Source organism: Rhinatrema bivittatum, chromosome 1, assembly GCF_901001135.1.
Source record: "Rhinatrema bivittatum chromosome 1, aRhiBiv1.1, whole genome shotgun sequence".
NCBI lineage: Eukaryota > Metazoa > Chordata > Amphibia > Gymnophiona > Rhinatrematidae > Rhinatrema > Rhinatrema bivittatum.
The window spans coordinates 538,187,950-538,207,691 of record NC_042615.1 but is presented as its reverse complement, the minus strand read 5'-3'; the positions used below and the strand labels follow the sequence as shown (position 1 = coordinate 538,207,691).

General features: G+C 43.3%; 1 protein-coding gene across 2 annotated transcripts in view; it reads left to right on the top strand.

The window, feature by feature from the left end:
- Positions 1 to 19,742, top strand: part of UGCG (UDP-glucose ceramide glucosyltransferase) — a 143,995-nt gene that overhangs the window by 59,357 nt on the left and 64,896 nt on the right. For both annotated transcript variants that reach the window (XM_029614577.1, XM_029614584.1), the window contains 2 exons: positions 17,999 to 18,101; positions 18,861 to 18,962. In XM_029614577.1, the coding sequence (XP_029470437.1) occupies positions 17,999 to 18,101; positions 18,861 to 18,962 (205 nt within the window). The remainder of the gene's footprint in view (positions 1 to 17,998; positions 18,102 to 18,860; positions 18,963 to 19,742) is intronic.

Sequence of the window (19,742 nt, the reverse complement as noted above, 5' to 3'; positions counted from 1 at the left end):
CACATATCCAAAGTTTCTACCAAAGGTAGTATTGGCTTTCCATATTAAGTGTAGAACCCAAAACAATATTGAAATATTAGCCTACGAAGGTGTCAGCAAGTCTGATGTTGTGTGACTTCAAAACAAGACCCCAACCGGTCTTCTAATCATTCACCTTCATCATTCTTTTAATACTTCAAAAATATATTTTTTGTAATTTTTATAATTTTCTTAAAAATAGTCCTCCAATCTCAAATAATATTAAAAGATAGACTCTTGAGATGCAAACATTATACAGCCCTACATGGCCAGTGTTTCGCTTGATAGCTTCCTCAGGGGCATGCGAAAAGTGTAGACAAAGAATCTTTAACCATTTAAAGAGGACAATACGTCTCGACCATCAGTGGTCATACTTTATTCGTTATTGTTAGTTTAAAATTCAGAAACAAGGCATTGTTTGTCACTTGCTGTACAGCTGTTTGCTATACTCTGACTTTGCCTTAGATCTTCTGCTCCCTGTTGTCTGACCTTATGGGGGAAGGGCGACAGAACCAACAGGGCTTAAGGGTGGCAAAATCTCAATTCCATCATTACATAGGAAGGCCAAGAAAATACTTATAGGTCAAAATTCAGCACTACTTAGTCAGATAAGTTTGGACTTATCCAGTTAAGAGGAGCTGTTTCAATATTTGGCTACAGTGTGGCCGCTACTTAGCCAGAAAACTATTTGTCTGGCTAAAAGGCTGGTTAAGTGGACGGGTATAACCAGGGGATTCTATGACAGAGCTACTTATCCAGCTAATTTAGCCAGGTAAGTGCCGATATTCAGCCTTATCTCACTAACTTTAAACTGCTCAATAGCAGATCTAAAGTTAGAGGGATAAACTTATATGACTATTAGATGCTGGATATATTCACCAATCAAAAAATAGTAGACAGTACCAAAAAAATTTTAATTAAAATATACAAATCTAATCCCACAAAAGTGTGTGTGTGTGTGTATGTATGTATGTATGTATATGTGTATGTGTATGTATATATATATATATATATGTATATGTATATATATATATGTATATGTGTATATATATATATATATATATATATACACACATATACCATCCTTATCTAAAAAGGATTCACTCATACTCTCAACCACACATCATTCATATAATACTTAAAACAATATCCCAACATCTAACATTTCACTATACATAGCTCTTTCAGGAGACGTGCAATGTAATTTTAAAAAGTCAAGGGTGACATCCAAAATCTTCTCAAAATTGTAGCATGCAGATGGAGATAGCAACAACAATGTTCTCAGGTTTAAATCGTCAGAAGGATAAAGTTGAGTTGCTTACTAGTAACAGGTGTTCTCCAAGGACAGCAGGATGTTAGGCCTCACATGGGTGACATCGGATGGAGCCTGGCACAGAAAACTTTTGTCAAAGTTTCTAGAAACTGACTGGCACACTGAGCATGCCCAGCATGCCGCTAACCATGAAGACTAACCACCTTGCTCTCCTTAGAGAACACCTTTTACAGGTAAACAACTCTTTCTCCAAGGGCAAGCAGGATGGTAGTCCTCACACATGGGTGATTAAGTAGTTTCAGGCTGCTCCATACATGAGCCGCAGAGAACTGGGGCCAACGTGCACAACTGGAGCGGTAACAATCACAGGAGCAAGCCTGCACCCAAGGACAGAGGCCCACGGAGGGAGAGTTGGGTATTTATGTGGCTGAAAGATTACGGAAGACAGACTGTCCAAATAGACAGTCCTGCCTGCCATCCTTGTCCAGGCAATAATGTGAGGCAAATGTGTGGAGGGAACTCCAGGTCGCTGCTCTGCAAATCTCGTGAAAGGGAACTGCATGCAAGTGAGCCATAGAGACTGACATGGCCTGTATGGAGTGGGCTTTGACGGGACCATCAAGCTGCAAGCCCACATATGTGTAGCAGAAGGCAATGCAGTCCGCTACTCAATGGGATAGGGTCTTCTTGGGAGACCACGACTCCTAACCTGTTTTTGTTGAAGGAGACAAAACTTTGAGTAGAGATGTGATGGGGTGCTGTCCGTTCCAAGTAAAAGGCAAGTGCCCTCTTGCAATCCAGTGTGTGAAGAGCACATTCGCTCTGGTAAGCGTGAGGCCTTGGGAAAAAAGAAGGCAACACAATAGACTGGTTGAGATGGAACTCTGAAACCACCTTGGGGTGGAACTTTGGGTGCATTTGCAGGACCTGCTTTGTATAAGGTGGGTATTACACAAAAGCTTGCAGTTCACTGACCCTGAGAGCCGATGTAACCGTGACCAAGACAACTTTCCAGGAAAGGTATTTCATGTCGCAAGATTACAGTGGTTCAAATAGAGGTTTCATGAGCTGCGAGAGGACCACATTGAGATCTCAGGAAACCGCTGGAGGGGCAAGTAGGAGGCTTTAGCTGTAATAAGTCCCTCATGAATCGACCCACAAGCGGATGGGAAGAAATCGCCGTTCCATCTGCACCCCGATGGTATGCCCTGATAGCACTGAGGTGAACTCTCATTGAAGTGGTCTGCAGATCAGATTCGGAGAGGGATAACAGGTAGTCCAAGAATGAGGGAGGGGGAACAAGAAAAAGGGTCCAGACCAAGTCCCTCACACCAAGATGAAAACCTTTTCCACTTTAGATTGTAAGATGGTTTTCTGGACTCCAGAATAACACATAATACCCCCTCCAAAAGGCAGAGGGCCTGCACAATCAACATCCAAGCCTTGAGAGCCAGGGTTTGTAGGTTGGGGTGGCAGAGCCTGCCCTGGTCCTGGGTGATTAGTCCAGAGCCATTCACAATCGGATCAAAGGGCACAAGGCCAGGTCTTGGATGGTCGGAAACCAGACCTGATGGGATCAGTAGGGGGCGATCAGGATCACAGAGTTCTAATCCTGTTGCAACTTCTGGAGTATTTTCGATGTGAGAGAAGGAGAGGGTAAGTGTACAGCAGCCCGTTGCATCAAAAAAGCATCCACCATTGATCCGCTGCTCTTCTGACCCAGTGAGCAGAAGTAGTGTACTTTCCTGTTCTCCAAGGAGGCAAAGAGGTCTATGTCCAGGGTCCTCCAGGAGCAAAAAATCCAGTTTGCTACCTTTTGACTGAGGGACCATTCGTGAGGCCAGAATGCTCGGCACACGGCACCTGCTAGGGTGTTGTCCACCCTGGGAGGTACCCTGCCATGAGGGTGATGCTGTTGTTGATGACCTACTACCAAATGTCTCCTGACAAAGGGTGAAGGACCCCATTCCCCCATTTGTTCAGATAGCACATGGATACCCGTCTTTGCACCAGAACCCCACCTTGTTCAGGAGTTGCTCTCGAACACCTGTAAGGCGCACAGAATCGCTCTCCGCTCCAAAAGGTTGATCTGGCACTGCAATTCTTTTGCAGACCAAAGTCCCTGGGCATGGAGGCCCGCAACATGTGCTCCCCACTCCATCTGGGAGGCATCAATGGTGAGGGTAGGCTGGGGTTGAGCGCTCCAGATTTGAAGGGGTTGCCACCACTGGGGAGACTGCTGCATCAGTGCTGCATCCCAGCTGTGAGTCATATTTGAGAGGCATACCTTGCTCAACCGCAAATGGTGGACTATGATAGAGCAGGATTTAGTTGGACTGCACTCTTTGGAACATTTTGTATGGTCCTATGATGGCACATCCGCACTTTTAAGAAGGGCTTCTCCTCTTACATGGCTCACATGTTTCATTTGGGAGCAGTTTAAGAATCAGTTAATGGGGGATCATTCACTGTGGCCTCAATCCTCCTTTCTACTTAAGTTTGTTTCCCCCTGGTTTGGAGAAATCAGTTATTAATTTTTGGCACCGTGTGGGGATCACTAGGTTGGAGCAGGTTTGGTATGGGAGTTCCGTTTATTCCTCTGAAGTGATTTCTCAGAAATACTCACTGGCGGAGTGGGACTGATTTTCTTTTTTTGCAATTGTCCTCCTTTGCCCCTTCTCAACTGCTTTTGTCAGCCTTACGAAGACCAAAATCACATTTCGAAGAGTACTGCTCAAAACCGAATGTGCCCAAGGCCATTTCTAAAATGTATTCATTATTATTGGGCAAAGTGGTTACAAAACCCAAACATGTACTAGCCTGGGAGCAGGATATGCAGGTGACACAAACTTTCTGACTGGGACTTGTTACAAAACGATGGGCAGGAGTCTGGTTTCCTCCAGAGTCATTGAGAATGGATATAAATTACTATACTGCTGGTACCTCACACCAGCCAGAATATCCAAAATGTTTTCAGAGATGTCTGACAAGTGCTGGCAGGAGTATGGGAACTTAGGCCATTTCTGTCATATATGGTGGGAATGCCCTAAAGTGGTTGACTACTGGCAATTGGTTTTGGATTTCATCTTCGAAGTCACAGGTTACAAGATTGAATATAAGTCAAGATTATTCTTACTTTTTTTTAAAATAGATCTTGGCATGGTCACTGAACGGTTTTGCTGACTAATTCAGTTTATAATTGTGGCAGCACAATGCGAGTTAGGAGCTTGTTGGCGTAAGCCTGGGGTTCCCCTTAAACTTAATGTTCAACTTACACTTGCTACTTTATACACTGTAAAGTATCTGTAATTCATGATTCTCTGCCTTGATTTCATAAGGTATGGGAGCCATATATTAGATGGCGGGAGGCTCAGAGCTTATATTGATGTAGGTCAGGAGGACTATGAAGGGAAAGGTAGATAACATACATTCGTTGTTCTTTATTTATTAAAACAGGCGGTGGTCAAACCTATCCTTAAAAAAAACCCAATCTTGATCCCTCCACCCTAGCCAATTTTAGACCCATCTCCAATCTACCTTTCCTGTCCAAAATCCTAGAAAAATTAGTCAACTCTCGCCTATCTGAATACCTTGAACAAAACAACGTTCTTCCTTCCACACAATACGGCTTTCGAAAAAATTTGAGCACCGAAAAACTACTACTTTCCCTGACTGACACCATCGTCAAAAGCTTCGACACAGGGAGTTTTTTTCTCATAGCCATGCTAGACATCTCTGCTGCTTTTGATACTGTGAATCACACTATCCTTATCAACATCCTCTGCAGTATTGGAATCTCCGGCACCGCCCTTTCCTGGATTATTTCATACTTACAAAATCGTCACTACACAGTCTCCATTGATAGCAATGAATCCAACCCTATGAGCCTTAACCAAGGTGTGCCCCAGGGCTCCTCTCTCTCATCCACCCTTTTCAACATTTATATGCTTCCCCTCACTACCCTCCTCACCAAACTTGGTTTCGAACACTTCATCTACGCAGATGATGTTCAAATTCTGTTCCCCTTCACCGACTCTCTGCAAACTGCTCTTCAAAACTGGGAATCATGCCTGACTGCCATCAACAGACTACTCACCGACATGCACCTTGCACTCAACCCCCAAAAAACTGAACTCCTCATCCTCTCCAACAAGCGTCCACCACCTTCCATTCCCCTCACCTACTCCACCACGACATTCCCCACTCACACCCGTAGTCTGGGTGTCCTCATCGACAATCAACTCTCTTTCTTTCAAACCCTTCATCAAATCCATCCTTAGTGACTGCTATTTCAAACTACAAACTATAAAAAAAACTCAGACCCCCTTCTCTACTTCTCTGATTTTCGCACAGTACTACAATCTATTATTTTTTCTAAGATTGACTACTGTAACTCTTTTCCTTGGCCTCCCTGCCACATATACCAAACCTCTACAACTCTTACAAAATGCCTCAGCACGTATCCTCACTAATTCCAAAAAATGTGACCACATTACACCTACTCTTATCGATCTCCACTGGCTACCTATACACTCTCGAATCCTTTTCAAAGCTATCTCACTCATCCACAAAAGTATCACTAATGAAAACTCCAACTGGATCAACCCTCCCCTTCTTCCTCGCACTTCCACCCGTCCAACACGCACTGCTCTCCAAGGAACCCTACGTACCCCTTCCATTAAATCCACCAAACTCAGTTCCACAATGAACAGAGCATTCTCCCTAGCAGGTCCCACCCTTTGGAATTCCATGCCCCCTGACCTATGCACTGAAACCTCCACAGCTAAATTAAAAAAAAAAAACTAAAAACCTGGCTGTTCATACAGGCCTTTCCTTCCTCCATGAACTGCCCTCCTGAAACCACCTAAACCTTTGAGTACACCTCCTTTATCTTCCAGCACTCCTGCCGTTTATAGCAACTCTCTCCTTCCCCTCCTCTTCCTCTCCTCACCTGCCCTCTGACCTTAACGCTATTGCAACCTAACTTCTGTCTAATATTTTGTAAATTTGTCCAACCTTGCCTTGCCAGTTACCGAAGTTGCATATCTTCCCATCTTACCCCACTTGCCTTCCTAGTTCCCAAGCTGTAGTTAATCTATTCTGTCTCCTACCTTTGTAAATACTATTAATGTGCTGTTAGATGTTTGCTGTTCCCTAGTTCATAGTTTACTGTTCCATGTAAAGGCAACGCCTAAAGTTTTTAGTTCTCTGTAAACCGATACGATGTGCAAACGGTTGTCGGTATATAAAAGTGTTTAAAATAAATAAATACATATTTCTATGTATCCTAGTTGAGAGACAACAGCGGGGTTGGGGGAGGTGGGGAGAAGGTAGTAGGGAGACTGCATGATGGGAGATGGGATGTAAAACAAAAGACAGTTACACATTTCTGCAGCAGTTCAGGGGTAGATTTCTGTTGCAAAATTAGAAAATTCTGAAGCACATTGACAAATTTCCATCTTTTATTTTACATCATAAAAATGTTTTGCAATCTTTGTATAATTTTTTCTTTTTATTGGGTGAGAAAAAGGGATCTAGACTATCAGTATACAGAGGGTATCTCGGGGATGAGGGGAGGAGGAAGGGACTGTCAATGGGGAGACTCAAGAATCTACAGTTAGAGGAGGCAGTAGAAGGGGGTTGGGTTTCAGGATCTGGGGAAAAAAATCAAGATCAAAGGAACAAGGATCTGAATTGCATGGAGAGGAGGGACCAGGGATAAGGCAAATATCCCTGCCATGCCCCAGTGCTGATTGCCCTTGTATCGCCACTCTGACAAACACAATCCTACTGATTCCATACAGGTCGATACTCTAAGGCCGCAGTAGAAAGAGTGCGGCAGTGCCTGACGCACCCTCGTTCCCCGCACGCACAGTTCGCTTCACCTACCGCTCGATACTCTCTTCTAATTGCATGCAAATGCATGCCGCGTCTGCGAAGTGTTAGGGAAGCGTTAGGCCCGCGCAACCCATTTTACTGTATAGAGCGCCTATACAGTAACCTGGGTGCTCGGGCCTAACGCTTCACGGCCACGCTGGTATCTGTCATTTCAAATGTCATTTGAAATGACAGATACCAGGAAGTCGGGATTGCCGTCCCCTCTCCCCTCCTCCCGAAGCAAAAAAAAAAGTGAAAAAAAAAGTTGAGAGAGGGGAGAGGACGGCAATCCTACGCTCGGCGACTTACTTTTGCAGCCCCCCTCCTCCGGACATCGTGGCTTCCCCCGTGCCAGTTCCCCTTCCCCTCCTCCCGAAGCAGGGCGCGAAAAGCAGCCTTGCTCCGGGAGGAGGGAAGAAGGGACTGGCGCTTCTCGTAATGTTGGACAACACGATGGTGGCCTATATTAATTGCCAGGGAGGAACCAAGAGCCAGCAAGTGTTGCAGGAAATAGACCAGTTGATAGGATGGGCGGAAGGTCATCTGCAGAAAATCTCAGTCTCTCACATTGCAAGAAAAGACAACGTAAGAGCGGACTTTCTCAGCAGGAAGAGTATGGTCCCAGGAGAGTGGGAGTTGTCAGCTGAGGCATTTCAGCTGATTGTGACTCGCTGGGGCCTTCTAATCCTAGACCTGCTGGCGACTTCTCGAAATGTAAAAGTTCCTCGCTTCTGCAGTTGCAGGAGACATCTGTGGTCTCTGGAAATAGACACTTTTGTAAAAGTCTGGCTGGAAGTAGATTGCTTTATGCCTTTCCTCCGTGGCCCTTGTTGAGCAGGATAATTCTCAAGATCGGAGGCCACAGGGGCTAGTACTACTGATGGCGCCAGACTGGCCCAGGCATCCATGGTATACGGATTTGAGATGACTCCTGGTGGAGGTTCCCATTCGTCTTCCGCCGCTCATGGATCTGCTTCAGCAGGGACCGGTTCTTCACAAGGATCCGATTTGATTCTGCTTACCGTTTGGCCCTTGGCCTGTTAAACGTGGTTATTCCGCTGTGGTGATTGCCACTTTACTCCGCTCTCGCAAGTTCTCTACTTCCTTGGCTTATGTGCAGGTTTGTTAATGTAAATCGTTATTTAGACTCTCAGATAATAGATCAGGGGGCACTCCATTAAGTTAGCAAGTAGCTTATTTAAAACAAATCTAAGAAAATTCTTTCACTCAGTGCATAGTTAAGCTCTGGAATTCATTGTCAGAGGATATGGTTACAGTAGTTAGTGTAACTGAATTTAAAAAAGGTTTCGATTAAGTTCCTAGAGGATACATCCATAAACTGCTATGATGGTAATTAATAAGCAGTAGTAGCTTGTGATCGATCTAATGTTTGGGAATTTGCCAAGTACTTGTGACTTGGATTGGCCACTGTTGGAAACAGGATACTGGGCTTGATGGACCCTTGGTCTGACCCAGTATGGAATATCTTATATTCTATGAGTTTTTGAGGCCTGGTGTGAGAAGTGGGGTGTTCTTCCTCGTTCATTTAAGATCCCTCTCATTCTTAAATTTTTTTGCAGGATGGATTGAATAAAGGCTAGGCCCTTAATTCCTTGAAGTACAAGTTGTGGCTCTTGCCTGTTTCAGAGGCCTGCTATTAAGTTCACTTAGAGAATAGCCACGGACATTAGCAATGGTAACATGGAATAGACTTAGTTTTTGGGTACTTGCCAGGTTCTTATGGCCTGGATTGGCCACTGTTGGAAACAGGATGCTGGGCTTGATGGACCCTTGGTCTGACCCAGTATGGCATTTTCTTATGTTCTAATGGTGTTTCCTTGTAGTCTCCTCCTGATGTGGCCCATTTTTTTGAAGGGAGTGAAGCACTTTAGGCCTTCCATGAGGTTACCGGTTGCATTGTGGAGTTTAATTTGGTGCTGGACTTCTTGGCAGGCCCTGCATTCCAACCACTGTGTAGCCTTTCCTTATGGTTGTTGACTTTGAAGACTGTGTTCCTGGTGGCTATATGTTCTGTGCATCTGATTTCTGAGCTGCAGGCATTGTCCTACCGGGAGCTGTTCCTTCAGGTGACTCTGGGGGCGTTCGCTGCGTACTGTTCCATCCTTCTTGCTCAAGGTAGTCTCGAACTTTCATTTGAATCAGTCTATCTCCTTGCCATCCCTGGATAAGGTCAGGGATGCAGAGAAGTTTCGCTTTTTGTGCTCCTTGGATGCTAAGCGTCTTGTCATGTGGTATCTGGAGGTCTGTGAGTCTTTTGAAAGACAAATTGTCAGTTTGTTCTCCATGGTGGGAGTAAGCAGGGCGCTCCGGCTTTGCGGGCTACCATAGGTCGTTGGATTAAGGAGGTGGGTTACGGACGTGTATGTAGATGCTGGAAAGCTGTTGCCTACTCAAGTTAGGGCTCATTCCACTAGGGCTCAGGCAGTGTCATGGGCGGAGGTTAGTCTTTCTCCTGTTGATATCTACCAAGCTGCGACATGGTCCTCCTTACACATGTTTTCCAGGTTTTATCGTCTGGATGTGCAGGCCCGGGAGGATGCAGCCATTGCACGTGCGATGTTGTCTGGAAGGTGGGCAGCCTCCCACCCTGTTGAGTAGCTTTGGTATATCCCACTGGTCCTGAGTCTGTCTACATGTCTGGAAATGGAGAAATTACTTACCTGATAATTTCGTTTTCCTTAGTGTAGACCAGAGCTTTCCAAAGTCTTCATGTTGGTGACATACTTTTTAGACAAACATAATTTCGTGACACAGCAATTCAGTCTACTAGCAAACCAGAGGTTAAAGGTTAAACGAACGAAATGTATTTCAACAATTTATGTATGTTTCCTTAAATATATACATAAATAAAATTTTTCACGACACAACCTATCTTGTGAAACATAGAAACATAGAAATGACGGCAGAAGAAGACCAAACGGCCCATCCAGTCTGCCCAGCAAGTTTCACACATTTTTTTTTCTCATACTTATCTGTTTCTCTTAGCTCTTTGGTTCTATTTCCCTTCCACCCCCACCATTGATGTAGAGAGCAGTGATGGAGCTGCATCCAAATGAAATATCAAGCTTGATTAGTTAGGGGTAGTAACCGCCGCAATAAGCAAGCTACACCCATGCTTATTTGTTTTACCCAGACTATGTTATTCAGCCCTTATTGGTGGTTTTTCTTCTCCCCTGCTGTTGAAGCAGAGAGCTATGCTGGATATGCGTGAAGTATCAGTTTTTCTTCTCCCCTGCCGTTGAAGCAGAGCGCTATGCTGGATATGCGTGAAGTATCAGTTTTTCTTCTCCCCTGCCGTTGAAGCAGAGAGCTATGCTGGATATGCATTGAAAGTGAAGTATCAGGCTTATTTGGTTTGGGGTAGTAACCGCCGTAACAAGCCAGCTACTCCCCGCTTTGTGAGTGCAAATCCTTTTTTCCACATTTCCTCTTGCTGTTGAAGCTTAGAGCGATGTTGGAGTCACAGTAACCATGTGTATGTTTATTGAATAAGGGTATTATTTCCAGGCAATAGCCGTCATTCTGGCGAGCCACCCACTCTTCATTGACGGCCTCTTGACTTTATGGATCCACAGTGTTTATCCCACGCTCCTTTGAAGTCCTTCACAGTTCTGGTCTTCACTACTTCCTCCGGAAGGGCATTCCAGGCATCTACCATCCTCTCCGTGAAGAAATACTTCCTGACATTGGTTCTGAATCTTCCTCCCTGGAGCTTCAAATCGTGACCCCTGGTTCTGCTGATTTTTTTCCTACGGAAAAGGTTTGTCGTCTTTGGATCATTAAAACCTTTCAAGTATCTGAAAGTCTGTATCATATCACCTCTGCTCCTCCTTTCCTCCAGGGTGTACATATTTAGATTCTTCAATCTCTCCTCATAAGTCATTCGATGAAGACCTTCCCCCTTTTTGGTCGCCCTTCTCTGGACCGCCTCCATCTTGTCTCTGTCTCTTTGGAGATACGGTCTCCAGAACTGAACACAATACTCCAGGTGAGGTCTCACCAAGGACCTGTACAAGGGGATAATCACTTCCCTTTTCTTACTTGATATTCCTCTCTCTATGCAGCCCAGCATTCTTCTGGCTTTAGCTATCGCCTTGTCACAATGTTTCGCCGACTTCAGATCATTAGACACCATCACCCCAAGGTCTCTCTCCTGCTCTGTGCACATCAGCCTTTCTCCCCCCATCGAATACAGTTCATTCGGATTTCCACTCCCCATATGCATGACTCTGCACTTCTTGGCATTGAATCTCAGCTGCCATATCTTCGACCACTCTTCCAGCTTCCTTAAATCCCGTCTCATTCTCTCCACTCCTTCCGGCGTGTCCACTCTGTTGCAGATCTTAGTGTCATCCGCAAAAAGACATACCTTACCTTCTATCCCTTCCGCAATGTCGCTCACAAAGATATTGAAAAGGACCGATCCCTGCGGTACACCGCTTAAAACCGCTCTCTCATCGGAGAGAGTTCCATTTACCATCACACATTGTCTTCTGTCCGTCAACCAGTTTGCAATCCAGGCCACCACCTCGGCACTCACTCCTAAGCTTCTCATTTTATTCACCAGTCTCCTGTGCGGGACAGTGTCAAAAGCTTTGCTGAAATCCAAGTAGATGACATTGAGTGCTCTTCCTTGATCCAATTCCTTGGTTACCCAGTCAAAAAAGTCAATCAGATTTGTCTGACAGGATCTTCCAATGGTGAATCCATGCTGCCTCTGGTCCAGCAATTCTCCCGACTGTAGATAATTCACTATTCTCTCTTTCAACAGTGACGCCATTACTTTTCCCACCACCGAAGTGAGGCTAACCGGTCTGTAGTTACCAGCCTCTTCTCTGTTCCCACTCTTGTGAAGCGGGACCACCACCGCTCTCCTCCAATCACTCGGCACCACTCCCGTTTCTAGGGATCTATTGAACAGGTCACACAGTGGACCCGCCAGCACATCTCTGAGCTCCCTCAGTATTCTGGGATGAACTTCATCAGGCCCCATGGCTTTGTCCACTTTCAGTTTCACCAGCTCCTCCCATACATTTTCTACTGTAAATGGAGTTACATCTACTCCATTCCCCTCCAGTTTCTTGTTAACTAGTGACTGTCCTTCTCCAGGGTCCTCTTTAGTGAACACAGAACTGAAGTATTCATTTAATATTTCTGCCATTTCTTCGTCTCTCTCTCCACACATTGATCCTTTCCACCTTTCAATTTCAATATACCACTTTGAACTTTTCTCTTTTCACTGATGTATCTGAAAAATGTTTTGTTACCACTCTTTACCTCCTTGGCAATCCTCTCTTCCACTTGACTTTTTGCCATCTTGATTAATTTCTTTGTCTCCCTCAGTTCTACCAGATATTCTTCTTTGTGCTCCTCCTTTTGGGATCTTTTATATTTCTTGAACGCTGTTCTTTTAGCCTTTATTTTGTCAGCCACTTCCTTTGAGAACCAGATAGGTTTCATTTTTCTTTTGCTTTTCTTTACTTTTCTGACATATAGATTAGTTGCCTTGGTAATTGCTCCTTTTAGATTTTTAATAAAACTTTCATTTATATTAAAAATATATAATATTCCAAGATTAATGTTGTTATAATTTGAATAACAATAAAACAAGGTTATTGTGTTGTTTGGTTTACCTTTTTAATGAGATGTATGAGCTTGATGGGATGAACACAGCTTTTGAATATTTGGTGGTGTTAAAAAAAAAAAAAAAAAAAAAAAAAAAAAAAAGTCCAAAGGGTCTTCTACGTAATTTTAAAATGCTGGCCAGTTTCACACTACTAAATTATTTGATGGCCTCATTCAACTAATTCTTTATGGCTATGAGAGTGAAGTCTGAAATATATAGGAAGAAACAGAATGTCAATATAAATCCTGCACCTCCAGTTCTGTAACTCTGTGCATCCACTGAAATTCCCCCAAACAATGGAGCTTGGATGTTTCCCTTACAGCTCATCATACTAAAAGATATTTTCAAATTCTGGTGTTACCTTTACAGTAATAGCAGCTCAAACACCTTCCACTGCCAGGCACATTGTGAACTAACACAAAACCCTGCAAAAAAGACACTCAAAATCTATACTGCAATCCCATCATAACATAACAGTAATAACACCAAGGACTCAAACAACAATAACCCTACCTGTGAAAAAGCAAGGGTAAATATTACACTGGGTCCTAGCATACCAATACACCACATACTCCAGTGGCTCTCTAGTCTTCGCACCTCCTTTACCGCTACTGTAAAGATTGTCGTATTGATATTGTTATAGTTCCGAGTTTCCTCTGCCACTGGCTCCTCTTTTTCCCAGTTTGAGTACCCCTGTTTCATTGTAACTTTCGCTTTCTCCATGGTTATGTTAGTTATTTTCCCCCTGTTCCATGTAAACCGATATGATATGATCTGTATCATGAATGTCTGTATAGAAAAGCACTAAATAAATAAAATACTGAGGAAACAAAACAAACCCAATTGCTTAGATCCCTATACAGACACTATATGCTAGCAGAATCTCTCATCATGGTCACACACCAGAGACAGACCCTCACCAAATACAAAATAAAGGAGCACAAATTAGACAAAAACTGAAATGGAAACCCCAAGAAGCCAGACTGTGTATTAACAATGGAAAAACAGAACCACCATTCCTCATAAAACAAATAAAATCAAGAAACATAAAGCATCAGTTATAATAGTAAAACCATACTAATAAAAGAATATTTTAAAACTACTGATAAATATAATTTCTTTTAATTAAAATCATATACATTTTTTACAATTTCCCAAACACCAATAAAATATTTTAAAACAGCACATATATCAAATAACACCCATTAATTAAAACTTATAAGGATTTTAAAAAGCCCCTGCTGTCCATACTGGGAGCTCTTGATTTCCAATCACCCTGATATTGTCAAGGATTAGGAGGTTATCCTCTCTCTCTCTCACACATACTCACATGTCCATTCCCTCTCACACATACACTGTCACATACATACACATTCATGCTCTTATACACACCATAACCTCTCGCTCTCACAGACACTGACACACTCTTAGGATCTAAGACTCTCCCCCTCCACACACCCACACACAAACTCTTACTCCCCCGTATTTTCTCATACACACTCATGCTCTCATTCTCATTGGCTTCCTCACATACACACAGACACACACCCCCAGGCAAGCTCCCAATCATTCTCTCACACACACGCGCTCACACACACTCACACACACGCGCAAGCTCCCAATCATTCTCTCACACACACACACACACGCGCGCGCGCACACACGCGCAAGCTCCCAATCATTCTCACACACATGCACACACTAAAGGCAGACCCTCTCTCTTTCTTTTGCCAGCAACCTCAGAGCCTCTCTCATTCCTCTGCTGCCACTGTCACTGTTGCTGCATGGCTATTGGGGAGGCGCTGATTGCTGCTACTGGCACTGAAGCCCATTCTGCTGCCTCTTCTGTACAGGCCCTGTGGGTTTCCACTTCCTCCATGCTGATCTCTTTCATTGTGGGATCCGCATAGAGAGAGTGCTACTCTTGCACATTACCAAAGATTACATGTGCCAATCAGTAAAAAGTAATTTATTTTTTTTACCTTTGCTGTTTGATCTTAGTTTTCTAATCGGTTGGTCACATGCTTTTTTGTTCCACCTTCCATTTATTTTTTGCTAATTCCTTTTATATTGTCTCTTTTTCTATTTCTTTTCTCTCCATTTATCTTCTTCCCTCAAACGGTCAGGTTTTCATTCTCTCGTGCACTCGCTCTCGTGCGCTCTCACACGCTCTCTCATATACAGTCATTCATACACACAGTCTCTCTTGCACATGCTGTCTGACTCTCACATACCCAGGCTCTCTCTCACTCCTACATGCTGTCTTGCTCAAGCACAGGCTCTCTCTCATACAATCATTCATACACACAGTCTCTTACTGGCACATGCTGTCTGACTCTCACATACCCAGGCTCTCTTTCACTCCCACATGCTGTCTTGCTCAAGCACAGGCTCTCACATGCTGTCTCTGCAAACATTCAGGTCCTCACTTCCACACACAGTCTCTCAACTCATCTCATACACATACACTCTACAGGCCCTCAGCCTCTCTCTTGCCTCTGGGCCTCCTCTTCACGGGTCGCTGCAGGATGGGCTCTGCAGCAGCCTTGTACTTCTCAGGCCGCCCACAATGTGGGATTCATCGCGGCGGCCCTGCTATCGAGCTGCCTCCTCTTCATAACCTGCTGCGACTTGAGATTCGCAGATGACTATAAACGCTGCTCCTCTTCTGCACGCGGCTGATGCTCCTCCTTCTTCCTGGCCACGTGGCTCCGGCAACGTTTTCTTCCGGGGCCGCACGGGCAGGAAGGAGGAGCACCTGCAGGTTTGGATGCGACCTTTTTCTTCGGGCCGGAGTGACATGAGCTCCACCACTGCCCTGCCGATCTTCCTGCTGTGTGTGCGGCACACAGCACAGCAGTAGTTCACTGCTCAGCTGCCAGTGAGATGAGGTCCACCGGCAGCCGCATTGGCTTCCCTGACTTCCCCTCAGTATACCACTTGCTCCACCCCCTCACTTTTACTGGGCTTGCGCAGCACACTGCAGGCAACACACTAAAGTGTCGCGACACACACTTTGGAAAGCTCTGGTATAGACAGATGGACTCGGCTTCCTGCCCTCTGCTGCCGCTCGAGTGTGTCAATAGTCCGCCTGTGGGGCTCTGGGTCGCAAGGGATTACTGGTATAAGAACATAAGAAATTGCCATGCTGGGTCTGACCAAGGGTCCATCAAGCCCAGCATCCTGTTTCCAACAGAGGCCAAAACCAGGCCACAAAACCTGGCAATTACCCAAACACTAAGAAGAACCCATGCTACTGATGCAATTAATAGCAGTGGCTATTCCCTAAGTAAAATTGATTAATAGCCATTAATGGACTTCTCCTTCAAGAACTTATCCAAACCTTTTTTGAATCCAGCTACACTAACTGCACTAACCACATCCTCTGGCAACAAATTCCAGAGCTTTATTGTGCGTTGAGTGAAAAAGAATTTTCTCCGATTAGTCTTAAATGTGCTACTTGCTAACTTCATGGAATGCCCCCTTGTCCTTCTATTATTCGAAAGTGTAAATAACCGATTCACATCTACTCGTTCAAGACCTCTCATGATCTTAAAGACCTCTATCATATCCCCCCTCAGCCGTCTCTTCTCCAAGCTGAACAGCCCTAACCTCTTCAGCTTTTCTTCATAGGGGAGCTGTTCCATCCCCTTTATCATTTTGGTTGCCCTACTCTGTACCTTCTCCATCGCAACTATATCTGGTTTTTTTTTGAGATGCGGCGACCAGAATTGTACACAGTATTCAAGGTGCGGTCTCACCATGGAGCGATACAGAGGCATTATGACATTTTCCGTTCTATTAACCTTGCCCTTCCTAATAATTCTTAACATTCTGTTTGCTTTTTTGACTGCTGCAGCGCACTGAGCCGACGATTTTAAAGTATTATCCACTATGATGCCTAGATCTTTATCCTGGGTGGTAGCTCCTAATATGGAACCTAACATCGTGTAACTACAGCAAGGGTTATTTTTCCCTATATGCAAAGTGTTCATCCAGTCCCAACTTGGGGTACCTAGAATCTTATGAGTTCAGTGTTTATGGCTGGTTGAGTACAGTTGTGGTTACCTGTTTTTTGTTAGCCTGTCCACAGTTGCTTTTGAAGAGAATACTGGCAGGCTGGGATCACTGCAGGGTTATGTATACTGTGATGTAAGATTGCTCAGTCTCTATCTGCTGGCAGGGGAGCATAAACCCACTGGTCCTGAGTCCATCTGTCTACACTAAGGAAAACAAAATTATTAGGTATATAATTTCTCCAATAGAGGGAAAGAAAAAATATGGTATGCTTCTTTCTCATATTTGACCAAATTTCAGCCAGCACTAAGTCAGTATTGCACTTATTTCTGCTGGCAAGCTTCCTGTTCCAGGAAACTAATAGTTTTGCCCCAGGAAACACATAGGGATGGTAACTTTTAAACAGGCGTGTGGACGCACATGTGCGCATGCTTGCTGGCTTGCACTCATGGACGCAGCTGTTTTATAATAATATATACATATATGCACGCATGGTGTAAAATATGCTAAGCAGGTGCACATGAACATGCAATTTTAAGTGGATGTGCATGAATGCCGTCAGGATTTTAAAATCCATGTGCGCCAACGCAATTGGCCATTTTCTCAGTTTGTTCCCAGTTCGCCCAGGTAAGGGATAGGACTTCCTTAACCCCACCTTAGTTAAATAGTTTCCCTTCTCCCCTGTTAGTCCTGACCCACACGCCATCCATAGCAGAAGTAAAGTTATGCGGCAAGGGACCCTGGCGCTTGCTTGTGCGCTTAAGTATTTATGTACTAGTTTCAATGTGAAGTCCAGGAATGTCCAGGCCCTGCCCCCCCCCCCTTTTTTTTTTTTTTCTAATTTTTTTTTTTTTGTAAAACTATTTTTGTACGTGCAGTGGGATATACACAGTATCCAGATGGCTTTTAAATTCCGCTTGACGCACGCCGACCTGACACATTCACATATTTCACGGTTTTGGTGCATGTGCTGGACTTTTAAAATTTGCCTTGAAGTGTATAGCACTTTTTAACGGAAACATTGCCAGTGTGATTCATATAGGCGCTGTCTTTCAGCTAAATTGGGGTATTCTTCTTGCTCATTCATGGTATTTGCAAGGCAGAAAATTTCAGCAAGGTGAACTTATTACACATTGATTTTGGTATTTTTTTCTTCTTCTTACTAGTTTGAAGTACTACTTTGTGTACAAGATCATGATGATCCAGCCATTGATGTATGCAAAAAACTTCTTGGCAAATATCCAAATGTGGATGCCAGATTATTTATAGGTAAGAGTAGCAAGCAAATTGTCATTTGAATGAACTGAAGAAGGATCTTGATATGAGCTATTTCCTATTACTGTCCTATTAAATGAAAAAAAATAAATGGCTAAATGCATCACTTTATCTACATACTCCTCAACGCAATTTGAGATCAAGTAACAAAGGTCAACTTTCAATTCCATCTCCTAAGTTGGCCCATTTAAATAAAGTTCGAGAGAGAGCCCTATCGCTGGCCGGCCCACTGGTGTGGAATGCCCTCCCAAGTGAATTGAAGCTTGAATTAAATTTTCAGAGCTTTAAAAAGAAAGTAAAAACTTACTTGTTTAAGCAGGCTTTTGGAGTTTGAGGCTTTTTAAATTAGTACAGTATGAAGATGCAAGTTGAGGGTTTTGGTCTCCTTTATATTATTTTAGTGTCATCAATGTTCATTTTATTGTATTATTTATCCTATTTTATTTCATATGATCAATTTTATGTACTTTAACTTTTTAATTTTGCCTTCTTTTTTATTACTGTTTAAGCTATTGTAAACTGGTATGATTGCACCAGAATACCTGTATAGAAAATTAAATAAATATTAGTTTTCAGAGGCAGTCATTTTGAGCTACTTAAAGATATTCTCATTAGAAGAGAAGTATTTTTTTAAGCCCATGATCACCCTATCTGAGTCTGATCTATTTTTGTGATTGCTGAAAATCTTTTAAGATGTGCATAGATTTGAATTTTTGGATAATGGTTTGATGTATATCTATTTTAAATCTATAGGTGGTAAAAAGGTTGGAATAAATCCAAAAATTAACAATTTGATGCCAGGATATGAAGTAGCCAAGTATGATCTTATATGGATCTGTGATAGCGGGATCAGAGGTGAGTTTTTATGGTGTTTCAGTTTAAGCAATACTTAGCTACTACTGCTATAAACATAGGTATATTATGCTATAATAAATGGCATCAATTTTATATCTCCTGTTCATGCTTAATCAGACTGATTACAGTGCCTTACCAAATGAATATTGTACTTTGAGTTTGAAGATAGAAATTTTTGCAGTGTCTGAAGGTAATGTTGGCAAAATTAACTGGCTCTGCTGTCCAACTGCTGCTACAAGTTAAAAAGTTCCAACATGGTGCAAAGATTGTCATTACCGTTTTAGCAATTAAAAATGTTTGCCGTTTTTAAACATTTTAAGTAATGGGAAAAATGTAAGGGAATGCTGCGAACATAAGAACATGCCATACTGACCAAGGGTCCATCAAACCCAGCATCCTGTTTCAGACAGTGGTCAGTCCAGGCCATAAGAATCTGGCAAGTACCCAAAAACTAAGTCTATTCCATGTTACCGTTGCTAGTAATAGCAGTGGCTAATTTCTAAGTCAACTTAATTATTAGGAGGCAATGGACTTCTCCAAGAACTTATCCAATCCTTTTTTAAACACAGCTATACTAACTGCACTAACCACATCCTCTGGCAACAAATTCCAGAGTTTAATTGTGCGTTGAGTGAAAAAGAACTTTCTCCGATTAGTTTTAAGTGTGCCACACGCTAACTTCATGGAGTGCCCCCTAGTCTTTCTATTATCCGAAAGCGTAAATAACAGATTCACATCTACCCGTTCTAGACCTCTCATGATTTTAAACACCTCTATCAT